This window comes from Carassius auratus, chromosome 19, assembly GCF_003368295.1.
Source record: "Carassius auratus strain Wakin chromosome 19, ASM336829v1, whole genome shotgun sequence".
NCBI lineage: Eukaryota > Metazoa > Chordata > Actinopteri > Cypriniformes > Cyprinidae > Carassius > Carassius auratus.
In genome coordinates, this window is record NC_039261.1 from 27,578,955 (window position 1) to 27,598,461 (window position 19,507).

General features: G+C 37.4%; 1 protein-coding gene across 1 annotated transcript; it reads left to right on the top strand.

Moving 5' to 3' along the window:
- Window positions 1–2,841: 2,841 nt before the first annotated feature.
- osbpl3a (oxysterol binding protein-like 3a) lies at window positions 2,842–17,415 on the top strand. Its single transcript, XM_026289926.1, has 22 exons — window positions 2,842–3,133; window positions 9,707–9,838; window positions 10,309–10,425; window positions 10,527–10,580; window positions 10,698–10,811; window positions 10,919–11,047; window positions 11,549–11,633; window positions 11,795–11,898; window positions 12,120–12,203; window positions 12,297–12,450; window positions 12,631–12,716; window positions 12,835–12,966; window positions 13,080–13,173; window positions 13,269–13,504; window positions 14,357–14,494; window positions 14,579–14,642; window positions 14,724–14,802; window positions 14,926–15,076; window positions 15,238–15,382; window positions 15,542–15,668; window positions 15,761–15,883; window positions 15,972–17,415. Exons 2-22 carry the CDS (start codon window positions 9,722–9,724, stop codon window positions 16,066–16,068), a joined length of 2,430 nt encoding a protein of 809 aa, XP_026145711.1. The 5' UTR covers window positions 2,842–3,133; window positions 9,707–9,721; the 3' UTR covers window positions 16,069–17,415.
- The last annotated feature ends 2,092 nt before the right edge of the window (window positions 17,416–19,507 follow it).

Sequence of the window (19,507 nt, forward strand, 5' to 3'; positions counted from 1 at the left end):
AAATGCATGATATATGACAACTGTAGGGGAATTAAAACCGAAGGACCAGATATGATGAATGAAGACCAGGAGTCAGAGATGCGTACAATTAATAATAGTTTTACTTGAGGAAAATAGTTTGCAGTTTCATCAGCAGAAGTCAGCTTCAGTACCCTCGATGGAGTTCGTAGGCCGCTCTGCGTACAATTCAAAATCAGCAACCATTATACCCTGACAGAGGATACTACTTGCATCAATGCATTAGTCAACAATATTATGATTGGTTCCAAAACCTAGATAAACTCTCCATAGACGTATATCGTTGAATGTTTGTCCTGGGACTGTCTGAGCTTCTCCCTGTACAGACAGATACTAACACACATATGTATAAAACTTATCAGAACTTCAAGGCCACCTAGCTCTAGCTAGAATTTTATCAGTATGGTTCGTTACACACACACTATGAAGTCATCATCCTAGAGAGTAGTAAATTTACCATTTACTATTTACCATTTACACATTTCACTCTTGCCATTAACTTAACATTAACTATTAACTTGATTAATAGTCAAACAAGAAATAATGTAAAAATATAATTCATTTCAATATGAATCAGAATCAGAAAGAGCTTTATTGCCAAGTAAGCTTGCGCATACAAGGAATTTGTTTTGCTGACATAAGCTTCCAGTACACAGAGACAACACAGAGACTAAAAAAGTCCTTTGCAAATAAGTAAGTGTATAAACAATTGTGCTATAAATGGTAATGGAATAGTATTAAGTAAGATGCAGGGATGTACTAGGATGGAGGTGTAACAAATAAATATAAGGATATTGCACAATTTTATTGCATAATTGGGGAACATTTAACTGTTCATGAGGTAGATTGCCTGGGGAAAGAAACGTTCTTGTGCCTGACTGCTCTGGTATTTGCGGCTCTGAAGCACCGGCCAGATGGCAAAAGTTCAAAGATGGGGTAACTTGGATGTGAGGGATACAGAGGGATTTTCTGACCCCTTTTCCTCACTCTGGATATATACAGCTCTTGAAGGGTGGGCAAGGGAGCACCAATAATCCTTTCAGCAGTCCGAACCGTTCTCTTCTGATGTCTGATTTTGTAGCTGAACTAAACCAGACAGTTATTGAAGTACACAGTACAGACTTAATGACGGCTGAGTAGAACTGATTTAGCCGCTCCTGTGGAAGGTTAAACTTCCTCAGCTGACGAAGCAAGTACAACATTTGTTGGGCCTTTTTCACAAGGGATTCAATGTGATTCTCCCATTTCAGGTACTGAGAGATGGTGGTTCCCATCTGAATGACTCCACTGCAGCCACAGTGCTGTTCATGATGCTGAGTGGGGGGAGTGCAGGGGGGTTTCTTCTAAAGTGCACGATCATCTCCACTGTTTTGAGCGTGTTCAGCTCCAGGTTGTTAAAAGGATATAAAGGATATGGCAATTCGGCATCCACTCCTTCACAACTATGATATTCACATTTTGGGACATTTCATTGGATGTTTTGCATATACATAAAACTTCTTCTGATGTTTCATTCATGCCATCAAATAACATACAACAAATTTGGCTATTTAAACTATTTAAAGTATCATATAATCACTATGTAGCTAATGTATTGTATGTAATTACCATTCTGTTATATTTTCTTCCTTTTTTGGACTCAAAGTACCTAATCCATTAGACCTGGAAGGGTAAATGAATGGACATGTTTCTGCTTATAATCCACACAGACTCAATTTAATCTTAATTAAATCCTAATCCGTTTAACATGAAGTAGTCATTTACACTTCCTGCATATGTACGTCTGTTAAAATAATGGCATTATAGAAATTTTGTGCATATGTTGTACTAAGTGTTTTCCTTTGTGTTCATGCGTCAGCCAATGAATAAAACAGAGAAAAAAATAATACATTGTTTTATATTTATCTTTTTGTAGACATTTTCAAATGGTTTTAATTATCTTAAGCAAAGTGTTTCTCACAGAGAAGTTAATGATTTGTCTTGCTAAATAAATTGTCTAAACTAGACATAGATGAGGAAAAGAAGGCAAAGAAATGGCACACAAAAACATCTGATGTCATATTTTCATCATAGTTTCCATATGCTGTACTTGTAGCCAACTGTCATGGGAAAACACTAGTTTCAGTGCTCATTTCCCAGGGCTGACAACATGACGTCAATTACACTTCAGTGTTTAAAGTGCTGCACTCATGTGTAAATATGACTATTTTAAAACATACCTGTGTCAGGTTCACTGGTTTGGTACATTCCACTGAAGGGAGGATTCCCTTTCTATTGTAGATGGGTGTTGGCACTGAACTAAAACCTTTGTCGTTAAGGCAACCCTGGGATGAAATGCAAAAGAGCAGATTTGTCTAGCATAAATTAAACCACAGCATCACGGATTCCCTATTGCTTTCGTTAGAGCTTATGTTAACCTCACAAAATACTTATATTGCCCACCCAATACCTGGTTATTCTCTGGGTTAGTAGATGGTTCGACTAATTTGACTGTAACAGACAGACAGACAGACAGACAGACAGACAGACAGACAGACAGACAGACAGACAGACAGACAGACAGATAGATAGATAGATAGATAGATAGATAGATAGATAGATAGATAGATAGATAGATAGATAGATAGATGAACCACTTACCTATGCGTACCTGAATTACACAATGATCTCTGTTGTGTTTTAAAATGCCGTTTCTCGATAGGCTACATATCACAATTCGGTGGATTTTAATTGGCTTCCTAAACGTCAATCACCCTTATGCCCCGCCCACCTCGTGCTCACCTCACCGCGGAACTCAAAACACAGTTCGAGGTTCAAACCTGAGCTGGAGGAACTGGAAGCCGAGAACTTAAAACCTGCGGTCGCTTCCACCTTCCGCTTTGCTCTCGGATTACATCAGTGCGTCACGGACATTTCGTTCGCGATATAACCTTTCCAGAAGCGAAGTTACCTAAGAAATGACTTCGGCAGGTAGAAGAAGTGCGATGGCGAATCCGATGACAGTCACTTGGTCCAAAGTATAAATGTGCTGATAAGGAGTTTTTAGAAGTGGACCGTCAGTGACACGAAGACGGAGCCGTTGCGCCACGCTGTCACTCTAAACCTGGCAACCCCGGTAGGCACTGAGTTTGTGTTAAATCTATCTTTGAATTATCAAACAAGTCCTAGCTTGTTGTAAGAGAAGTATTGTAACTGTGATTCATATTCACTTTTACTGTGGGGAAACCTCTTACCTTTCAATGGAATATGAATAATATGATTATAAAAGTGCGTTTGGTTAATACTGCAGCCCTGATCACCACTCATCGCTTTGTTTTGAGTTTATGACTGTAGTCTTAGAAACCCTTGAAAGTTCCGTTTCGTTACCTCATAATGGATAGACTGACTCATCGATGGGCCTAATTTTACGTAGTTTTTCTTTTTGTCGTTTGACCTCAGGTGAGATGTTTATGGTTTTTGTGATTGATTTGTTTGTTTAAAGCCATCGTCGCATCGCGTTGCTGTGGAAACAAAAAGAGACCCGCATCGCGTACAAGAGTTCAGATGGCGCCTGGAATGCAAATATTGCGTTTTATATCTTGTGTGTATTTTTTTTTTTTATTCATTTAATTGGTTACGACGTCAAATATTGCTTCCTGTAAGTAATCTCAAATTGGCAATGGTGTAATGTGTCTTCAATGGAGCCATGTTAAACTTTTAAAAGGTTTGTACTGACTTACACCCTAAACAGTACACCCTAAAATAAAACTTCTGTCGTCGTTTACCATATTGGTATGGCTTCCTTTCTTCTGTATACAGAAAATTATATGTTTGCTAGAACAGCCTCAAGTCACTATTCTCTTTCAGTTCATTTTTTTCTTCATGTGCAATGAAAATGAAAGGTAACTGAGGTAGTCATTCTGCTTACTATCTTATTTTGTGTTCCACTTTAATGTTGCTAAATGCAAATATTGTGTTGTATAATAGTTTTACCTCTCATTTTATGTAGTTTTAAGTACCATTAATATGGTTAATTATTTATTTTTAGACCACAAGGAACATTGTCAAACATAAGGAACATTGTCAAATATTGTTCCCCATTATTTTGTCATCACGATCACTGTGGTTAAGTGGGACTTAACTGAAGGCATTACTTGTTTTGAATTGAATTATGTGGCTTATGGGTTGTTTCAGTAAGTTTTTCCTAAATGTACTCAAACACATCCATACTTCCTTAGCCCTAATGTACAGCCCTCACCCTATAGCCCATTTACTGTACTGACTAAGTTAATGATTGGCATCTATTATAAAGGGCCAGTCCTTATATTTTGTGCATATATGTGTGTGTTTGTGTGTGTGTGTGTGTGTGTGTGTACACACATTACTACTTGCACACACATTCTATATTTTCACACTCCATTAAAGTATAGACATTGCCATTTTCCGTTGATCGTTTTGCATTGTTTGGCCCTACAACTAACTCTGACCATACTGTGCTGGCATTCTTTTCTCCTGTGAAGTGTGAATCATAGGTTACTCACCCTCATTAGACAAGACAACCTGTTCTCAATGTCACACATGCAAAGTTAATATACACATGTAAATATGCATGTCAGTAATTTAGGGCATTAAGGTTAAAGGTATAGTTTACTCAAAAATGAAAATTCTGTCATTAATCATTAACCCTAATGTCGTTCCAAACCCTCAATACCTTCATTCATCTTCAGAACACAAATTAAGATATTTTTGGTGAAATCCGTGAGCTTTCTGACCTTTCATAGAGAGCAAAGTAACTGAAATCTTCCCATACCAAGGACATTGGTAAAACAGTCCATGTGACATCAGTGGTTCAATCGTAATTTTACGTAGAACACTTACACCCATATGCAAAGGAATTAAAATGATTTTTGAAGGATCGTGTGACACTGAAGACTGTGTGTTTTTTTTTTTTTTTTATATAAAACATGCTCACCGATCACTCAAGGCTGTTCAGATCAGTAATTTTATCCCACTTTGCGTCATGGCTAACTCCATTATCCCTGTAGTATTTGTGTGGTGTGGCTGTCTTTTGAATCGGTTCTCAGCATAATAATAGGAAACAAAAGGGTTAAAGGAAAACCCTGCCTTTCTGTATTTGCATGTCTTTCTGACTCTCCCTTTGAAAAGAGACCGTGGGAGCCTATAATTGCACAAGGGACAAGGAAGCTTGGAGAGTCTCCTTTTTAAAGTCTTGAAGATTTTATGAGTTTATCACAGGAGATTTAGTAACACATTTTGACTGATTAGCAGAAATGCAAATAACCTAATGTATATATTTAAGCATGCGGGGCAAATCTGGCTGAGATGTTTGTAGTGTGTACAAACGAGGAGATACGAAACCACAGGAATTCATTTCTCCCTAAACACCAACTGCATACCTCAGTCCGGCTTTAGACAAGTCTGGCTTTGCAAACTAAACAAAAATCTGACTTTGAGTTCAGTAACCTGGAGCTGGAGTTACTGGTATTTACATATAAATTCTCAAACACACAAATTAAAAAAGAAGCAAGTAAGTGAATGCCCTTGAATACTCGGAAACTTACTGTGAGTGTATGTGTGGAATAACAACATGTTTATCCTAAGGCTAGAGAGGCTCACAAATACAAGAGGAGTTTTTGTGTGTGTGGTCTGTCTATTCACCACAAATTTGCCCTGTGACTCATATCATGAGAATGACCTGAGCATTAGTAGGCTGTGGTGTCGTTCTGTCCTATCCACATGTTCCCAGTGCTTTTATCCTAAAGATTTTACTGTGTATGCAAATAAGACACGTGTGTTGCTTGGTGTGGATGTATGGTAAAGTCATTTTATTAGATGTCTGTGGTCTCACATAGTTTGCTGGTTGTGTTTGAATGAGATATTTTGTTTAAGTTTGATCAGTGTATCTGTGAGTGGGTTAGACCCATTTGTAAAATTTGAAGACGTCTCACAAATTAAATGTCAGATCATATTTTCACATTTAGACTTTGTTACTTCTACAGTTTGGCATTGCGATGTCAACTTAAAGTGTCATGAACCCTCCAAAAAATGTGCTCCAGTCAGGTTCATTATTGGAGGTATGGGTTTCAAAACATCTCAGAAATGCTTTATACAAATTTACAATACTTTTTTTTCTGTATTTAGTTTAATGTACTAAATGTATGCTGAGCCACTGTCGTTCATACTTTATATCATAAATGAGCGTCAAATTGTATGTGAACAAGCTTTTACATTTTTAATAACTTAATGCACAAATATACAAATATGCTGCTGACTCACTCTTGCATCCAAAATTCAGAAATATTACATTTTGTAAATGCGCAGTAAATTTCATAAACACTCAAAAAGGGCCATTTTGTATCTATAATTTTGTGCACAAGTGTATTCTGAGCCATTTTTATTTGTGGTTTACATTGACAATTTGTATAAATCAAATAGTATATATGACCCTGTACCACAAAACCAGTCTTTTAAGTGTCAATTTTTCAAAGTTGAGATTTATACATCATCTGAAAGCTGAATATAAAGCATTGAAAGCTGAAATAAGCGTTCCATTGATGTATGGTTTGTTAGTATTTGACTATTTGTCAGAGATACAACTATTTGAAATCTGGAATCTGAGGGTGCAAAGATATAAAATACTGAGAAATTACCCTTTGAAGTTTTCCAGATAAATTCTTAGCAATGCATATTATTTATTAAAATGAAGTTTTGATCACTGATCTATAATATTTACAGTAGGAAATTTACAAAATATCTTCATGGAACATGGTCTTTACTTAATATCCAGGATTTTTGGCATAAAAGACAAATCAATAATTTTGACCCATACAATGTTTTATTGGCTATTGCTAAAAATATACCGCAGCGACTTAAAACTGGTTTTGTGATCCAGGGTCACATATGTTAATGAGCTTTTTCATTTTTAATAACTTGATGCACATATCTATATTCTGAGCCATATGTGAATAAGCTCTTACATTTGTAATAACTTTTGAGACTGTTAAGCGGTCACACTGATGCACAAAAATATATCTGATCTGTTAAATGTGCTCAAAGTGGATGGATGAATCACCTGACAACATATCCATAAATCTAGAAACTCTTCCATAAAAATGTTGCATGCAAGATTTTAACAGTTTTAGTTATTGATTGAAAGCCTGTTTCTCTCATGTGGGAGAAACCACACATTTCTGCAGCATGCAAACAAACTCTTGTTTCAGAAAGAACTCCCTTTCAACTTTGTCATTGCAAAAAGGTCACACATGAACAGTCAAGGCACACTGCTGATGTAGATAAGCACTGTACTAGTTTTGTACCATATGCAACACAGACATATGTTTGTTATCGTATTAAAAACATGTTTATGACCCTTAAATGTGATCTGTTAAAGTTTAAATTTGAACTAAGTTCAAATTCAGAAAGAGAGAAACATCACCTGTTTTTGCTCTTAATTGCATACACACGGGGGACATCTGACCCGCTGGCAGATGTCTTCACAGACGTCTTCAACATCTTCCTGAGCCAGGCTGTGGTCCCTATATGCTTCAAAAAGACCACCATCATCCCAGTGCCTTAGAAGTCAACAGTGACACGTCTGTTGATATCTGTTGATCACCTCCCTGTAGCGCTGACTCCAATCACAATGAAGTGCTTTCAACATCTGGTTAAGACACATTCACTCCACTTTGCCCTCATCACTGGACCCTCTACAGTTTGCATACCGACCCAACCACTTCTACACGCTGCTCTCCATCTTATCCCATGTGGACAGAAAATACACAAATGCCAGAATATTGTTCATTGACTTTAGCTCAGCATTCAATACAGTCATCCCCCAGCAACTAGTGAGTAAACTCCCTACTGGGTCTCAAGATGCCACTCTGCAACTGGATTCTAGACATCCTGACAGAGAGACCACAGTCAGTGCGCATGGGTGGCAGAACATCAGGCACAATCACATTGAGCACAGGTGCCCCTCAAGGCTGTGTGCTCAGTTCACTGCTATTCACGATGCTCAGCCACGACTGCACAGCCAAGTCAGAATCTAACCTCAATGTCAAGTTTGCTGATGACATTACAGTAGTGTGCCTCATCAGCAACGACAACGAAACACCCTACAAAGAGGAGGTGGAATAACGTTTGAGCTGGTGCCACAACAACAATCTGTCTCTATGTTGATTTCTGGAGAACTTCAACTGACAATCTTCCTCTGCTCATCAGCTGCTGCTGTGTAGAGAGTCAGAAGCACCAAGTTTCTTAGTGTGCACATCTGTGATGAACTCACCTGTCCATCAACTCCAACTCCACTGTGAAGAAAGCACAACAACATCTTCACTTCTTGGGGAAACCGAAGAGTGCCAGCCTTCCACCACCCATCCTCACCACCTTCTACAGAGAAACTGTGGAGAGCGTCCTGGCTGGCTGTATCACTGTGTGGTTTGGAAACTGCAAAACACCAGAACCCAAGACCCTACAGCGCGTAGTAAGGACAGCTGAGAGGATCATAGGGGTCTCCCTCCCCTCTATCCAGGACATTTTCCAGGCACGGGTGTACACAGAGCCTCTGCCATTGTGAAGGATTCATCTCACCCCTCCCTGCGTAGTCATCCTGCCATCAGGCCTGGAGACTACGCAGTTTCAGGACCCGCATGTCAGCATTTTCCCCCAGCCTGTCAGAATCCTGAATAAGCTGATACCATACTAAATAAGTTGATACAGCCTTCCCATCCCATGCCTCCAGAAAACAACACTCCAACAGACATTCACATACATCTGCACTTGCACTTTAACTTTCCTGTGCACTATGGACACTTTTGCACAACTGCAAAATGGTCAGTTTACATACATCCACAATCAGCCTTCCTATGTGCGCTAAAGACACTGTGCATATGCACATTATTTAACAGTATTTTGTCTGCTCTGAGCCAACTCAATTGTGCACTAGCACTTTATTCTTTCAATTCTAACATTTGTCACATTACTACAATTTTACATTCCTACCTCATATTTATTGCTCTTGTCATGTTGCTGTATTCTTTTTATGCTATCTTATGTTATGTTTAATGTGCTCTTATGTTTACATTCCTGTTATCATGAACGTGTAAGTATACTTGTTTTGTCAGTCTTGCAACTTTGTTAATCAGAAAGGACATTTCGCTCTTCTGTACAATGTGTATGTGAAAGAATTACAATAAAGTTGAGTGTGTGTGTGTATGAATGTGAATTTGAACATATTGTATGGTCTGCTGAAAGAAGAAAGGATAGGGACACGAGAACAGTCTGTGCCAAGTTTAGGACATGTCCGAGCAGTTAAAACAGTGTGTTCTGAACACACACACACAAATAAAGAGCTCAAGTGAGGGAGAAAATAGTGTCTTCAAATGAAAAACAAGCCTGATAAATTATCTTTGCTACATAAACAAAAAATTATTTTGAGGGAGAAAAAAAGAAAGAAAATAAAGCAGATGTGACTTCTCATAATTTAGTTTAGGTATGAAATATATATTTCACGTATGCTAATATGTAAATCACCTTCATTCATTTGGGCACAGATTTTCTTGTCATTTCCTGATCTTCTTTGCCACACTCACTTGTTCTTGCCTATGTCTCTGTTGCTCTCTGCTGGCCATATTATGTAATTCAGGTGCTGTAATTTTGTATTGAGTGTTGCCTCTTTTTGTCTCCACAGTAAATTAATTGCAAGATGAGTACAGAAGACCAAATTGTACCGCAGTCTCCCAAGACATCACCCTCCACACCAACCATGACACCATTTACACATCGAAAAGAGAGTAACTCCTCATCTGAAGACAACAGACAGGTATAAGACAAACCACTTCAGATATTTACTGAGGACTTAAAGGGATACTCCACCCCAAAATAAAAATGTTGTCATTAATCACTTACCCTCATGTTGTTTTCCAAACCTGTAAAATCTTTGTTCCTCTTCGGAACACAATTTAAGATATTTCGAATGAAAACCCGGGAAGCTTGAGACTGTCCCATAGACTGCCAAGTTAATTACACTGTCAAAGTCCAGAAAAGTATGAAAGACATTGTCAGAATCGTCCATCTGCCATCAGTGTTTCAAATGTAACGTTAAGAAGCGACGAGAATGCTTCTTTTGTACGTGAATAAAACAAAAATAACTGCTTTATCCAACAATTCCTTTGTCAATCATCAGCATCTACAGCAGTAGTTTTTAACTACATTCTTGGGAAAAAGTCCATGTTTTTTCTTCCGTGAATAAAAAAAAAAAAAAAACACTTTTTGGTTGTCTTAATTTTTTAGGACAGCTGGGAGTTGGTTGATGACTTGCGCGGACTGACAGGAAATATTCAGAAGCCCGAGAAGCAGGAAGGTTTGCTGTTGAAAAAGAGAAAGTGGCCAATGAAAGGCTGGCATAAGGTGATTTAAAAGATATCATTGACTTTAATGGTTTTGAATACATGCATATTTCACCTAAGCGTGCTAAAAGGCTTTTCTCATTGTCTGTTTATGTTTAACAGAGATATTTCCTGCTTGAAAGGGGCATCCTTACATATGCCAAGACAGGAACTGATGTGAGTGTGAAACCATGGTCTCATCCACACACTTTCTATAAGGCTTATGTGGAATAAACTTGCTTAAATCCTGTCAGAGTTGCTCTTTCATCCCTGATTGTGTGATTGATTCCTCAGCTGAAGAAGGGGAGGTTACGAGGTCGTATAGATGTTGGTCTCTCTGTCATGGCCATGAAGAAGAAGTCGATGTGTATCGACCTGGACACAGAGGACAGTATCTATCACCTCAAGGTATTGGCACCCACTCACCTACACATGCTGGGCTCTGAATTGTAGTTAGTTACTCTCATTTTGAGATTGCACATTCTCATTTGCTGTGTTTATCGTGACATTCACAGGCAAAGACTCGGGATCTGTTTGAACAGTGGGTGACAGAACTACGCCATCATCGAATATTCCGTCAGAATGAGATCGCCATGGAGCCTCCTGAGCGACAGCTGCAATCTGAGCCCACCTCCAACAGACGAGTATTTACCCTCCTTACACAGTCAGCAGTCACGAGTGTAGTATAAAAGTCAGCCTTTAGACCCAACCTTCCTTCCAACAGGATAAGAACCTCTAAAGCGCCAAGGAAGTTACAATATTAACAAGATCCACTGATATGCTGTTTTCGCCTGAAACAGGCAGTTTATTACTTCAATTAGTAAAATATGTATGATGTGTATGTGTTGTGTATATTTATTATGTATATATAATTATACACTGTACACCTATATTAAGTAAATAATAACTTAAATTCTGGATGCAATTAATCACGATTAATCGTTTGACTGCACTAATTAAAATTAAATTAAAAGTTTTTTAAAATACATTTTAAATTGCAACAATATTACTATATTTATGATCAAATAAACACAGCCTTAGTGAAAATAAGATACTTCTTTCAAAAACATTGAAATATTATAATGACCAAGTGAAACAGAAAGTCACACAGATTACATATTTTGTATTTTTTCCTCTATTACTAGCGTTCATTTCTCTCCAAGCAGCCTTCAGCCCTTTTGAAGAATAGCTGGCGCCAAAACTCACAAGATATGGAGAAGTGCTGCAAAGGTAGGTGCAAAAAACCTGCACTAACACATCATTCTGAAATATTATTCTTGTACTGTACAACTAATACATAGAGAACATTTAGAGTAGTGGTTTTCATGAGCAACACTAAGAAAAGAAAAATGGTTACTTTATTTATTTCTTTTTATTTTATTTTTTTTAAGATCTGTCAGAGTGTGAGTCGGGGCTGCTGGAATTAAATCTGCTGCTGAAAAATATGGAAGTTCTTCACAGAACATTCTCAGCACCTGCCATTAACTTACTGCAGGTAGAGCTGTTTGGATTATTTGGACTGGTCTGTGTGGGTGGGTTTATTAAATCTTATTAACAATCATTTGAGGACATCCAGGTGAATCCTAAATAGCATTTTTGCATAAAATGCAAAAATATACACTATTTGGGTTTGGTTAGATTTATGTAATATTTTTGAAAGAAATCTATCGCTCATTATTTAGACAAAGTAATGTATATATTTGTGTGTGACCGCAGACTGAAGGCTATAAAAAGGAGAAAAGAGGACACAAAAAATGGAGATCAAAGAATTACAGCAAGGAACATAAAAGCACACAACAGGTAAAACAGCTCTGTTTCTAATTGCACGTTACGCACACAGACACTGCATCACCCAGTCTCTCTCATTCATTTAACTGATCTGTTGTGTTCTAGCAAAATCCTGACACTTCATCTTCCCGTCTGCACGTATCTCACCCAAACTTGATGTATTCAGAGCCGGTTTCACCAGACTCATGCCTGGATAGCCCGGACTCACCAACAGAAGCCTCTCGAATGCAGGAGGAGTACTGTCGCCTCGCTGGCATTGGTCAGTACGAATGCTCACATGCATGCTACACTGCTTCAGGAATATTTATATTAATAACTATGTTTTAAAATAAAAGAATGTTGAAATATTGTTATCAACTACTGACATTTTGGAAACTACATGATGAAATTACACATTCTTGCTGCTTTCTCACTTTTCACCCTTACTTTCTTCTACTAGTTCATTCCACTCTTCAGTCAGCGTACATTTCCCTTTGCACAGAAAGAGACAGAGTCAGGAACACTTTGGATTGTATCACTGAAAAGGTACTGTATACAGGCAACAAATTTGTTATTGGACTTTTAAGTGTTTATATGCTTCGTTGTTATTGGCCAAAATCAACAAAGCCAATTCGGACTTCTTTTGATTTTCTCAACCAATCAGGATGTCCTCGATGGGTCACGCCCTCTCCTGCAGCAGGTGTCCAGTGAGAGTCGAGGGTCAATCCCAGAATCCCTGTCAGAGTTCTTTGATGCTAAAGAGTATCTGCTGTCTGGCAGCTCATCTGAAAATGAGGTCAGAGTGGTCAAGTGTTCAAAATGCTGATTTGCATGAATCATCTGTCAATGATTTAAAATCTAAATGAAATATATTTTTCATCAAAAAGATTTTGTATTTTTTGTGACCAGGCGTCTGATGATGATTCGTACGTCAGTGATGTGAGTGACAGCACGTCAGTAGAGTATTGCAGGAATGAGAACGGCATCGCAAAGGAGATTTTAAGTAAGGCACTATCCAGATTCACTTTTATGAAGCTTCACCTTTCTTTACAGCCATTGTTAATGGTTTGTGTTTTTTTTTTTTGTGTATGTCTTCAGGTAATGGCCTTGACTACGCAGTGAAGCGGCGAAACCGTTTGCCGAGTTCACGCATGAACGAAAGCGTGAATCTGTGGAGTATTCTGCGTAGTAACATCGGTAAAGACCTGTCGAAAGTTGCCATGCCTGTTCAACTCAACGAGCCCTTGAACACCCTGCAGAGACTGTGTGAGGAAGTTGAGTACTGCCACCTGCTGGACACTGCTGCAAACACACACGACCCACATATGCGCATGGTGAGAGCAATCAAATTATGTTCTCATGCATTCTTGCTGGTCTTTCTGTCTTCAAAACTGTTTTTTGTTATAAGGAATTGTTGACTCAAAAATTCACATTTACTGAAAATTAACTCGCTCTCAGGCCATCCAAGATGTAGATGAGCTTGTGTCTTCATCCAAAAAGATTTGGAGAAATTTAGCTTTACATCACTTGCTCACCAGTGGATCCTCTGCAGTGAATGGGTGCCGTCAGAATAAAAGTTCAAACAGCTGCTAAAAACATCACAGTAATCCAAACTCCTCCAGGCCATCAGATAATGTCTTGTGAAGTGAAATGCTGTGTGTTTGTAATAATTTTTTAATTTCTAAAATCTGTTTTAACCATAATCACTGCTTTCTCTGGTGAAAAAGCGGTCTTGTCTGAATCAGGAGAGAAATATGTCCGGATCAAAAAAACTAAACGAATATGTTTTAAACAAATCTGTTGGTGGATTTTGAAAGATCAAAGAGGAATGGACTTATTCAGTTTTAAAAATATGGATTATGGGTGGTTACTAAATAATATACATTAGTAATGGACATTCAGCTTTTCACTTCACAACATGGTAACTGATGGACTTGATGGTGTTTATTACATTGATTAATGTGTTGCTTTATCAGCTGTTTGGACTCTCATTCTGATGGCACCCATCCACTGGTGAGCAAGTGATGTAATGCTAAAGTTCCAAATGCTAAATGTCCAAATCTGTTCTAAGGAAGAAACAAACTCATATACATCTTGGATAGCCTGTGGACAAGAGAATTTTCAAAAATAAAATTCGTTTTTGGGTGAACTATTCCTTTAACCATGTATTCTATTCTTGTCTGTAGGTGTATATAGCAGCTTTTGCTGTATCTGCATATGCGTGTTCGTTCACTAGAGCAGGAGGAAAACCATTTAATCCTATACTGGGAGAGACATACGAGTGTCTCCGGCCAGATAAGGGCTTCCGCTTCATAGCTGAACAGGTAAGCATGAACATTTCTCTTTTTCTTTCTTCCAAAACACAAATGTATACTTTCTCACATGAACCATTACATTGTGTACCTCAGGTCAGTCACCATCCACCTGTGTCCGCTTGTCACTGCGAGTCCAAAAACTACAAATTTTGGCAAGGTAAGTGAAGCACACCTTGCTAGTGTCAAGCCTTTTAGCATTTAGCATGATTTTAATGTCTATTCTCTGTATGCCCATTAGATGTCCGGTGGAAGAATAAGTTTTGGGGAAAATCCATGGAAATCGTTCCCATGGGAGTTACTCACTTAGAGCTGCCAGGGTGATTTCATTTTATCCTGAATTGTTCTGAATTCCATTTACTTCCATTATTCCATCCTGCACTCTCCACCATGTCTCAGAATCTTGCTCTCTCGCTCTCTTTTACCCATTCTCTCATCCTCAGTTTTGGGGATCGTTACGAGTGGAGTAAAGTCACTTCATGCATTCATAACATTCTGAGCGGTCAGCGCTGGATCGAACACTATGGGGAAATGTCTATCAAACACTCTTCCACCATGGGAGACATCAGTCATTGCAAAGTCACTTTCCTCAAGGTGGGGCCATCAAAACATGCAAAACAGGCTTTAATTCCATATATGCGTGTGCATCTGTGTTTATCATGCCAACATCTTCCTCTTGTGGAATAACTTTGATCAAATTTTAATTTTGTGTGAATAATTACTTATGATTTGTTTACTGCATATCCTACATGCAGTCAAGATCTGGAGGGCTGAATGCTAATGATGTAGAGGGTGTGGTCACTGATTCACATGGGCGTGTCATTCACTCTCTGTTTGGAAAATGGAGCGAGGCCTTGTATCTGGGCAAACCACCTTCGGTAACCTGCATCTGGAGAGCAAGTGAGTCTCAGAACAGTCCAGAATAGTCTGTTTAGATGGATTTAAATGGTTCAAGCGTCTAACTTCTTTTCCTTGGTCTGTCTCAGATGTATTTGTGGATAATGACCTCAAGAGGGCGCTAACACAGCACTGTTTTTGTCTCCACGTGTGTGCATCTAGATCCCATGCCTGAGAACCATGAGCAGTACTATGGATTCACACAGTTTGCAACTGAGTTAAATGAATTGGAGGAGGGCTTAAAGCCACTCTTGCCTCTGACAGACACCCGTTTTAGACCAGACCAAAGGTACGGACATATTTATGCATGCGTGTTGTCCCAAAGTGAACTTTTACCAGTATTATATGCTATTGGCTACTTACTGGTCCTCTTTTTGTAAGATTACTTGAAGAGGGTGATATTGCCGGAGCAGAAGAACAGAAAGAAAGAATTGAAGTCCTCCAAAGAGAGAGGAGGAGAGTCCTGCAAGAAAACAGCATGACACACTCGCCCCGATTTTTCAAGTAAGTGACTCTTCCGAACACAAAGATGCAGCTGTTTTGGGTGCATCACGAGTTTCTGTTCGTAATTCTATTTCTGTAATTCAATCAGGCGTGCTGAAGATGACTCTTGGGTGAGCAATAACACTTACTGGGATCTCAGGAAAGACCCTGGATTCAGCAAACTAGAATTCCCTGTGCTCTGGTGACCACCAGTGGATTTGTCATTGACTTTCTGCTTTGGCAGTATATAGATCCCTGTTATTTGTTATTTGTATGCAATCCTGCTGAATACTGTGGGATTTAATTTACCGCACATATGTTGATGTTTGTGTATTGGAAATTATCTTTGTTAAACACACAATTTTACAACACAAGATAGAAAGTACCTCTGGAAAGACATTTATGCCTTACTTAAACTGCGTAGTTGATGCTTAGATGAAAATGCACTGACCAATGACATTTGTACGTGTCTGGATATAATAGTTTATTATTAATTAATGAATCAAGTCAATTAAAAAAAAATCCTCAAATTGAATCAATTACAAATAAATTACACAATATTAAGACGAAAATAAGATTTTGAATCTTAAAGAACAAACACTGAAGTTCACCTAAGTTCAAGCCTATATTTTGGACTGTTATAGTTTTTTTTTTTTTTTTTTTTTGCATTATGACATTATTTGTTATTATCATCCTCATTACTGTAACATGAAAAAATTTATAAAAAATTTTAAACTGTCTATACAACATTATAGTATTTGTTATACTACTTTTCAGTCGTTTTTCTTTAAAATAAACACGAAACACTATACTAAAAAAAATCGAAAGTATAACAGTGATGAGAATTTAGGTTACTTATTTGTAATGCAAATAATGTCAACTAGCAAATTAAAAAAAAAATCTTAAGTCCTAAAAATAGGCTTGATGTTCTTTTATATAAAATATAATTTCTCATTTATTTGTTTTGTTTTATAAAATAGTAATTGAGTTATTTTGAGTGACCTGGGCTGAATGTTATAATGAGATTTACACCAGGAGAGTTCGCACTATAAGGGTTTGAAAGTCACAATTCATCCATTGCTGACTCACTCACTCCACTTTATAATCAGGGAATATAGAAAATCAAAAACTATATCCATAAATATTTGTGCACATACTACAATGATGATTTGTGCAAATTTAAAGGGAGCTTTCTTTAATTTGTTAATAATAGAAAACTAATATAACAGTATGCAAAATATATGTTTGAAAGAAATGGCTCAATTAATGGTAATGCATGGTAATTTTGTTTTATGTATATGCTTGTCCTCCTTTTCTGCATATGTTTGTTAAAGAGAGCGAGTGATAGTCTACATGTGCTTCTTGACGTGCCTGTTACACTTGATAACTGTTCTGTCTCACTGTGGGTGCGGTGTTTCAGATGTGATAAACACATTTCTTTCAAGACTATAAACTGAGGACTTGTTGCTTTCAGAGGACTGGGTATGGATTGCATCAGTGTATGACTGACCACATGTTTTGTTGCACAATAAATGCAGTGAGCACAAATCTAAGGAAAGTTTCCTTTTTTATTATACAGACGTTTTTGGATAGTCACTTATTGCTTAACTTTTATGAAGATGGTTGTTTGCATTTTTTTTCTTTTTATTATTATTATTATTATTATTTTATGTTACTACAATAAAATTAGTTGAATTAGTAGGAAAAGATATTACATCATGATGAGCTTTGAAGGTAAAGTTATCAGGTTTACTAAAAGGAACTTTGCTGTCCCATTCAATGTCTGGTAGGAATTGTGTAACACAAGAAAGGTCCCCTTTCTAGACATGATGGATTTTCATTGAGGGTTTTTTTTTTTTTAATTGAAATCATTTCATAAACCCATACACGCACAATGAACGTCACTGGTGTTTCCCTGACCAGGAGCCATTGCTATATAATTAATGTTTGACTGTGATATCCAAACTAAATTCTGAAGCAATGACATAAACCAGCATTGTAACAACTGCCAAATCTGAAAAATGCTGATTGATGCATTTGAGTTCCTATTTGAAGTATTCAAATGTTACTTTACATATTGTACAGAAGTGAAGAGTAGATGAGTACGGACACAGCTAAAAGGTATTGTGTAAATAAAGTAAGAACATTCAAGCAATCTGACCACAGCTTCTTCCTTTATGGTTGTAAGAATTTGTAGGGTAAATTCCCACGAAAACTAAAAGCTCTCTAAATGTTTAACCCTGTGTACTCCTTTGCACAGACCATCAGATGTTCTTCGATTACCATTTACTTACTTGTGTAGCCTAGTTCAGGCAGCTTGTGTGATGGTGCTCGACTGGGAAGATAACTTTGGAAATGTAAAAGTTTACAGACTACAAGTTACCCTATTTAAAATGTAATAGCCTAAGTAGTGTAACTATTTCATTATTAGTCATTAACATTATTAATGTAACTAATTACATTTGTTTACTTATCTATATATATATATTTTTTTTTAATGGTTTTACTCAACACTGATTACTGTCAGACTTGTCAATATCCTTCATCACTTGAATTAAGATTATAAAAATGCAATTTTAAAGCACAGCCCAAAATCAGATTTTAGCAGATATTTTTAATTCATTAAATTGAGATTAAATACAGATTTAAAATCATAATAAATTATAGCCTATTAGTTTAGAAGCTGTTCTTGAAATCTTTGCATAGCTATGACAGGAAAAAAAGTAAAACCATATATGCCTAGCCTACATCAATCCAAATTAGAAATAAAACATATATCGAAAAAGCATGTGTCCTAAACTCCTGAACGCTGGAGAGTCTCATATTTTAAAGAAGTCAACGCAATTTGTAATTGTACAAGTTTTCATAAGTAGCCTAACTGTAATTTAATTACACTTTTTTTTCTGTTTACAGTCAGATTACAGTCAGATTATTAAAATATGTTCCTGGATCAACTTTATTGTCCAAAAATATAACCATAACCCAATCCTTAACCATACCCATAATTTATTCCTAAAATCAGTGGGAAATTATATCTGATTAACAAGGGTTTAGAAACACCTTACCCTTATTTTAAGCCTAAAACAGATATATCCTGAAAAGTTATATCTAAATTCTGCTTGGTTGATAGGAATGATGATCCAGGAGAGTGTTGTAGGCTACTTGTTGAAATCACGCTCTCCGACAGATTACAGTTAAATTTATTTTGTAGTTAAATTACGTAACTTCTGTGCATGTAACTAGTTACTCCCCCACACTGTTTAAATTTAAATGAGTGTAAAGAAAAGCGAGGCTGACGGTGTTCCATACACAGTGAGCTGCGGTTGCTGCTGGCACACATGGTGCGTGCTGCTTCCGCCCTGCGCACGGACAGCTCACGAGCCGCTTCCGCTCTGCAAATACGAGTAGTGTAAAACATATAGCAAATTATATATAGCAGACATATTTATGGTGTGAAACAGGTAACTCTCATCGTAACATTTTCGCTCTTCAGCTACATAAAACATGTCCTACTTCATCATAACCAAAGCTGTTTGTTTATACAAATAACCCACCACCTCATCACATCCGAGTTGTTGTTTTTTTTTATCACGTCTATTTATTTGTTTGTCATTCTGTACCTAAGCTTCATCCAGTCAAGAACAT

Coding starts and splice junctions, on each gene's coding strand:
- osbpl3a (XM_026289926.1), top strand. CDS start 9,722: ATGAGTACAGAAGACCAAATTGTACCGCAGTCTCCCAAGACATCACCC. Junction 12,204..12,296: donor AACATAAAAGCACACAACAG/GTAAAACAGCTC, acceptor GTTGTGTTCTAG/CAAAATCCTGACACTTCATC. Junction 15,669..15,760: donor CGTTTTAGACCAGACCAAAG/GTACGGACATAT, acceptor TCTTTTTGTAAG/ATTACTTGAAGAGGGTGATA.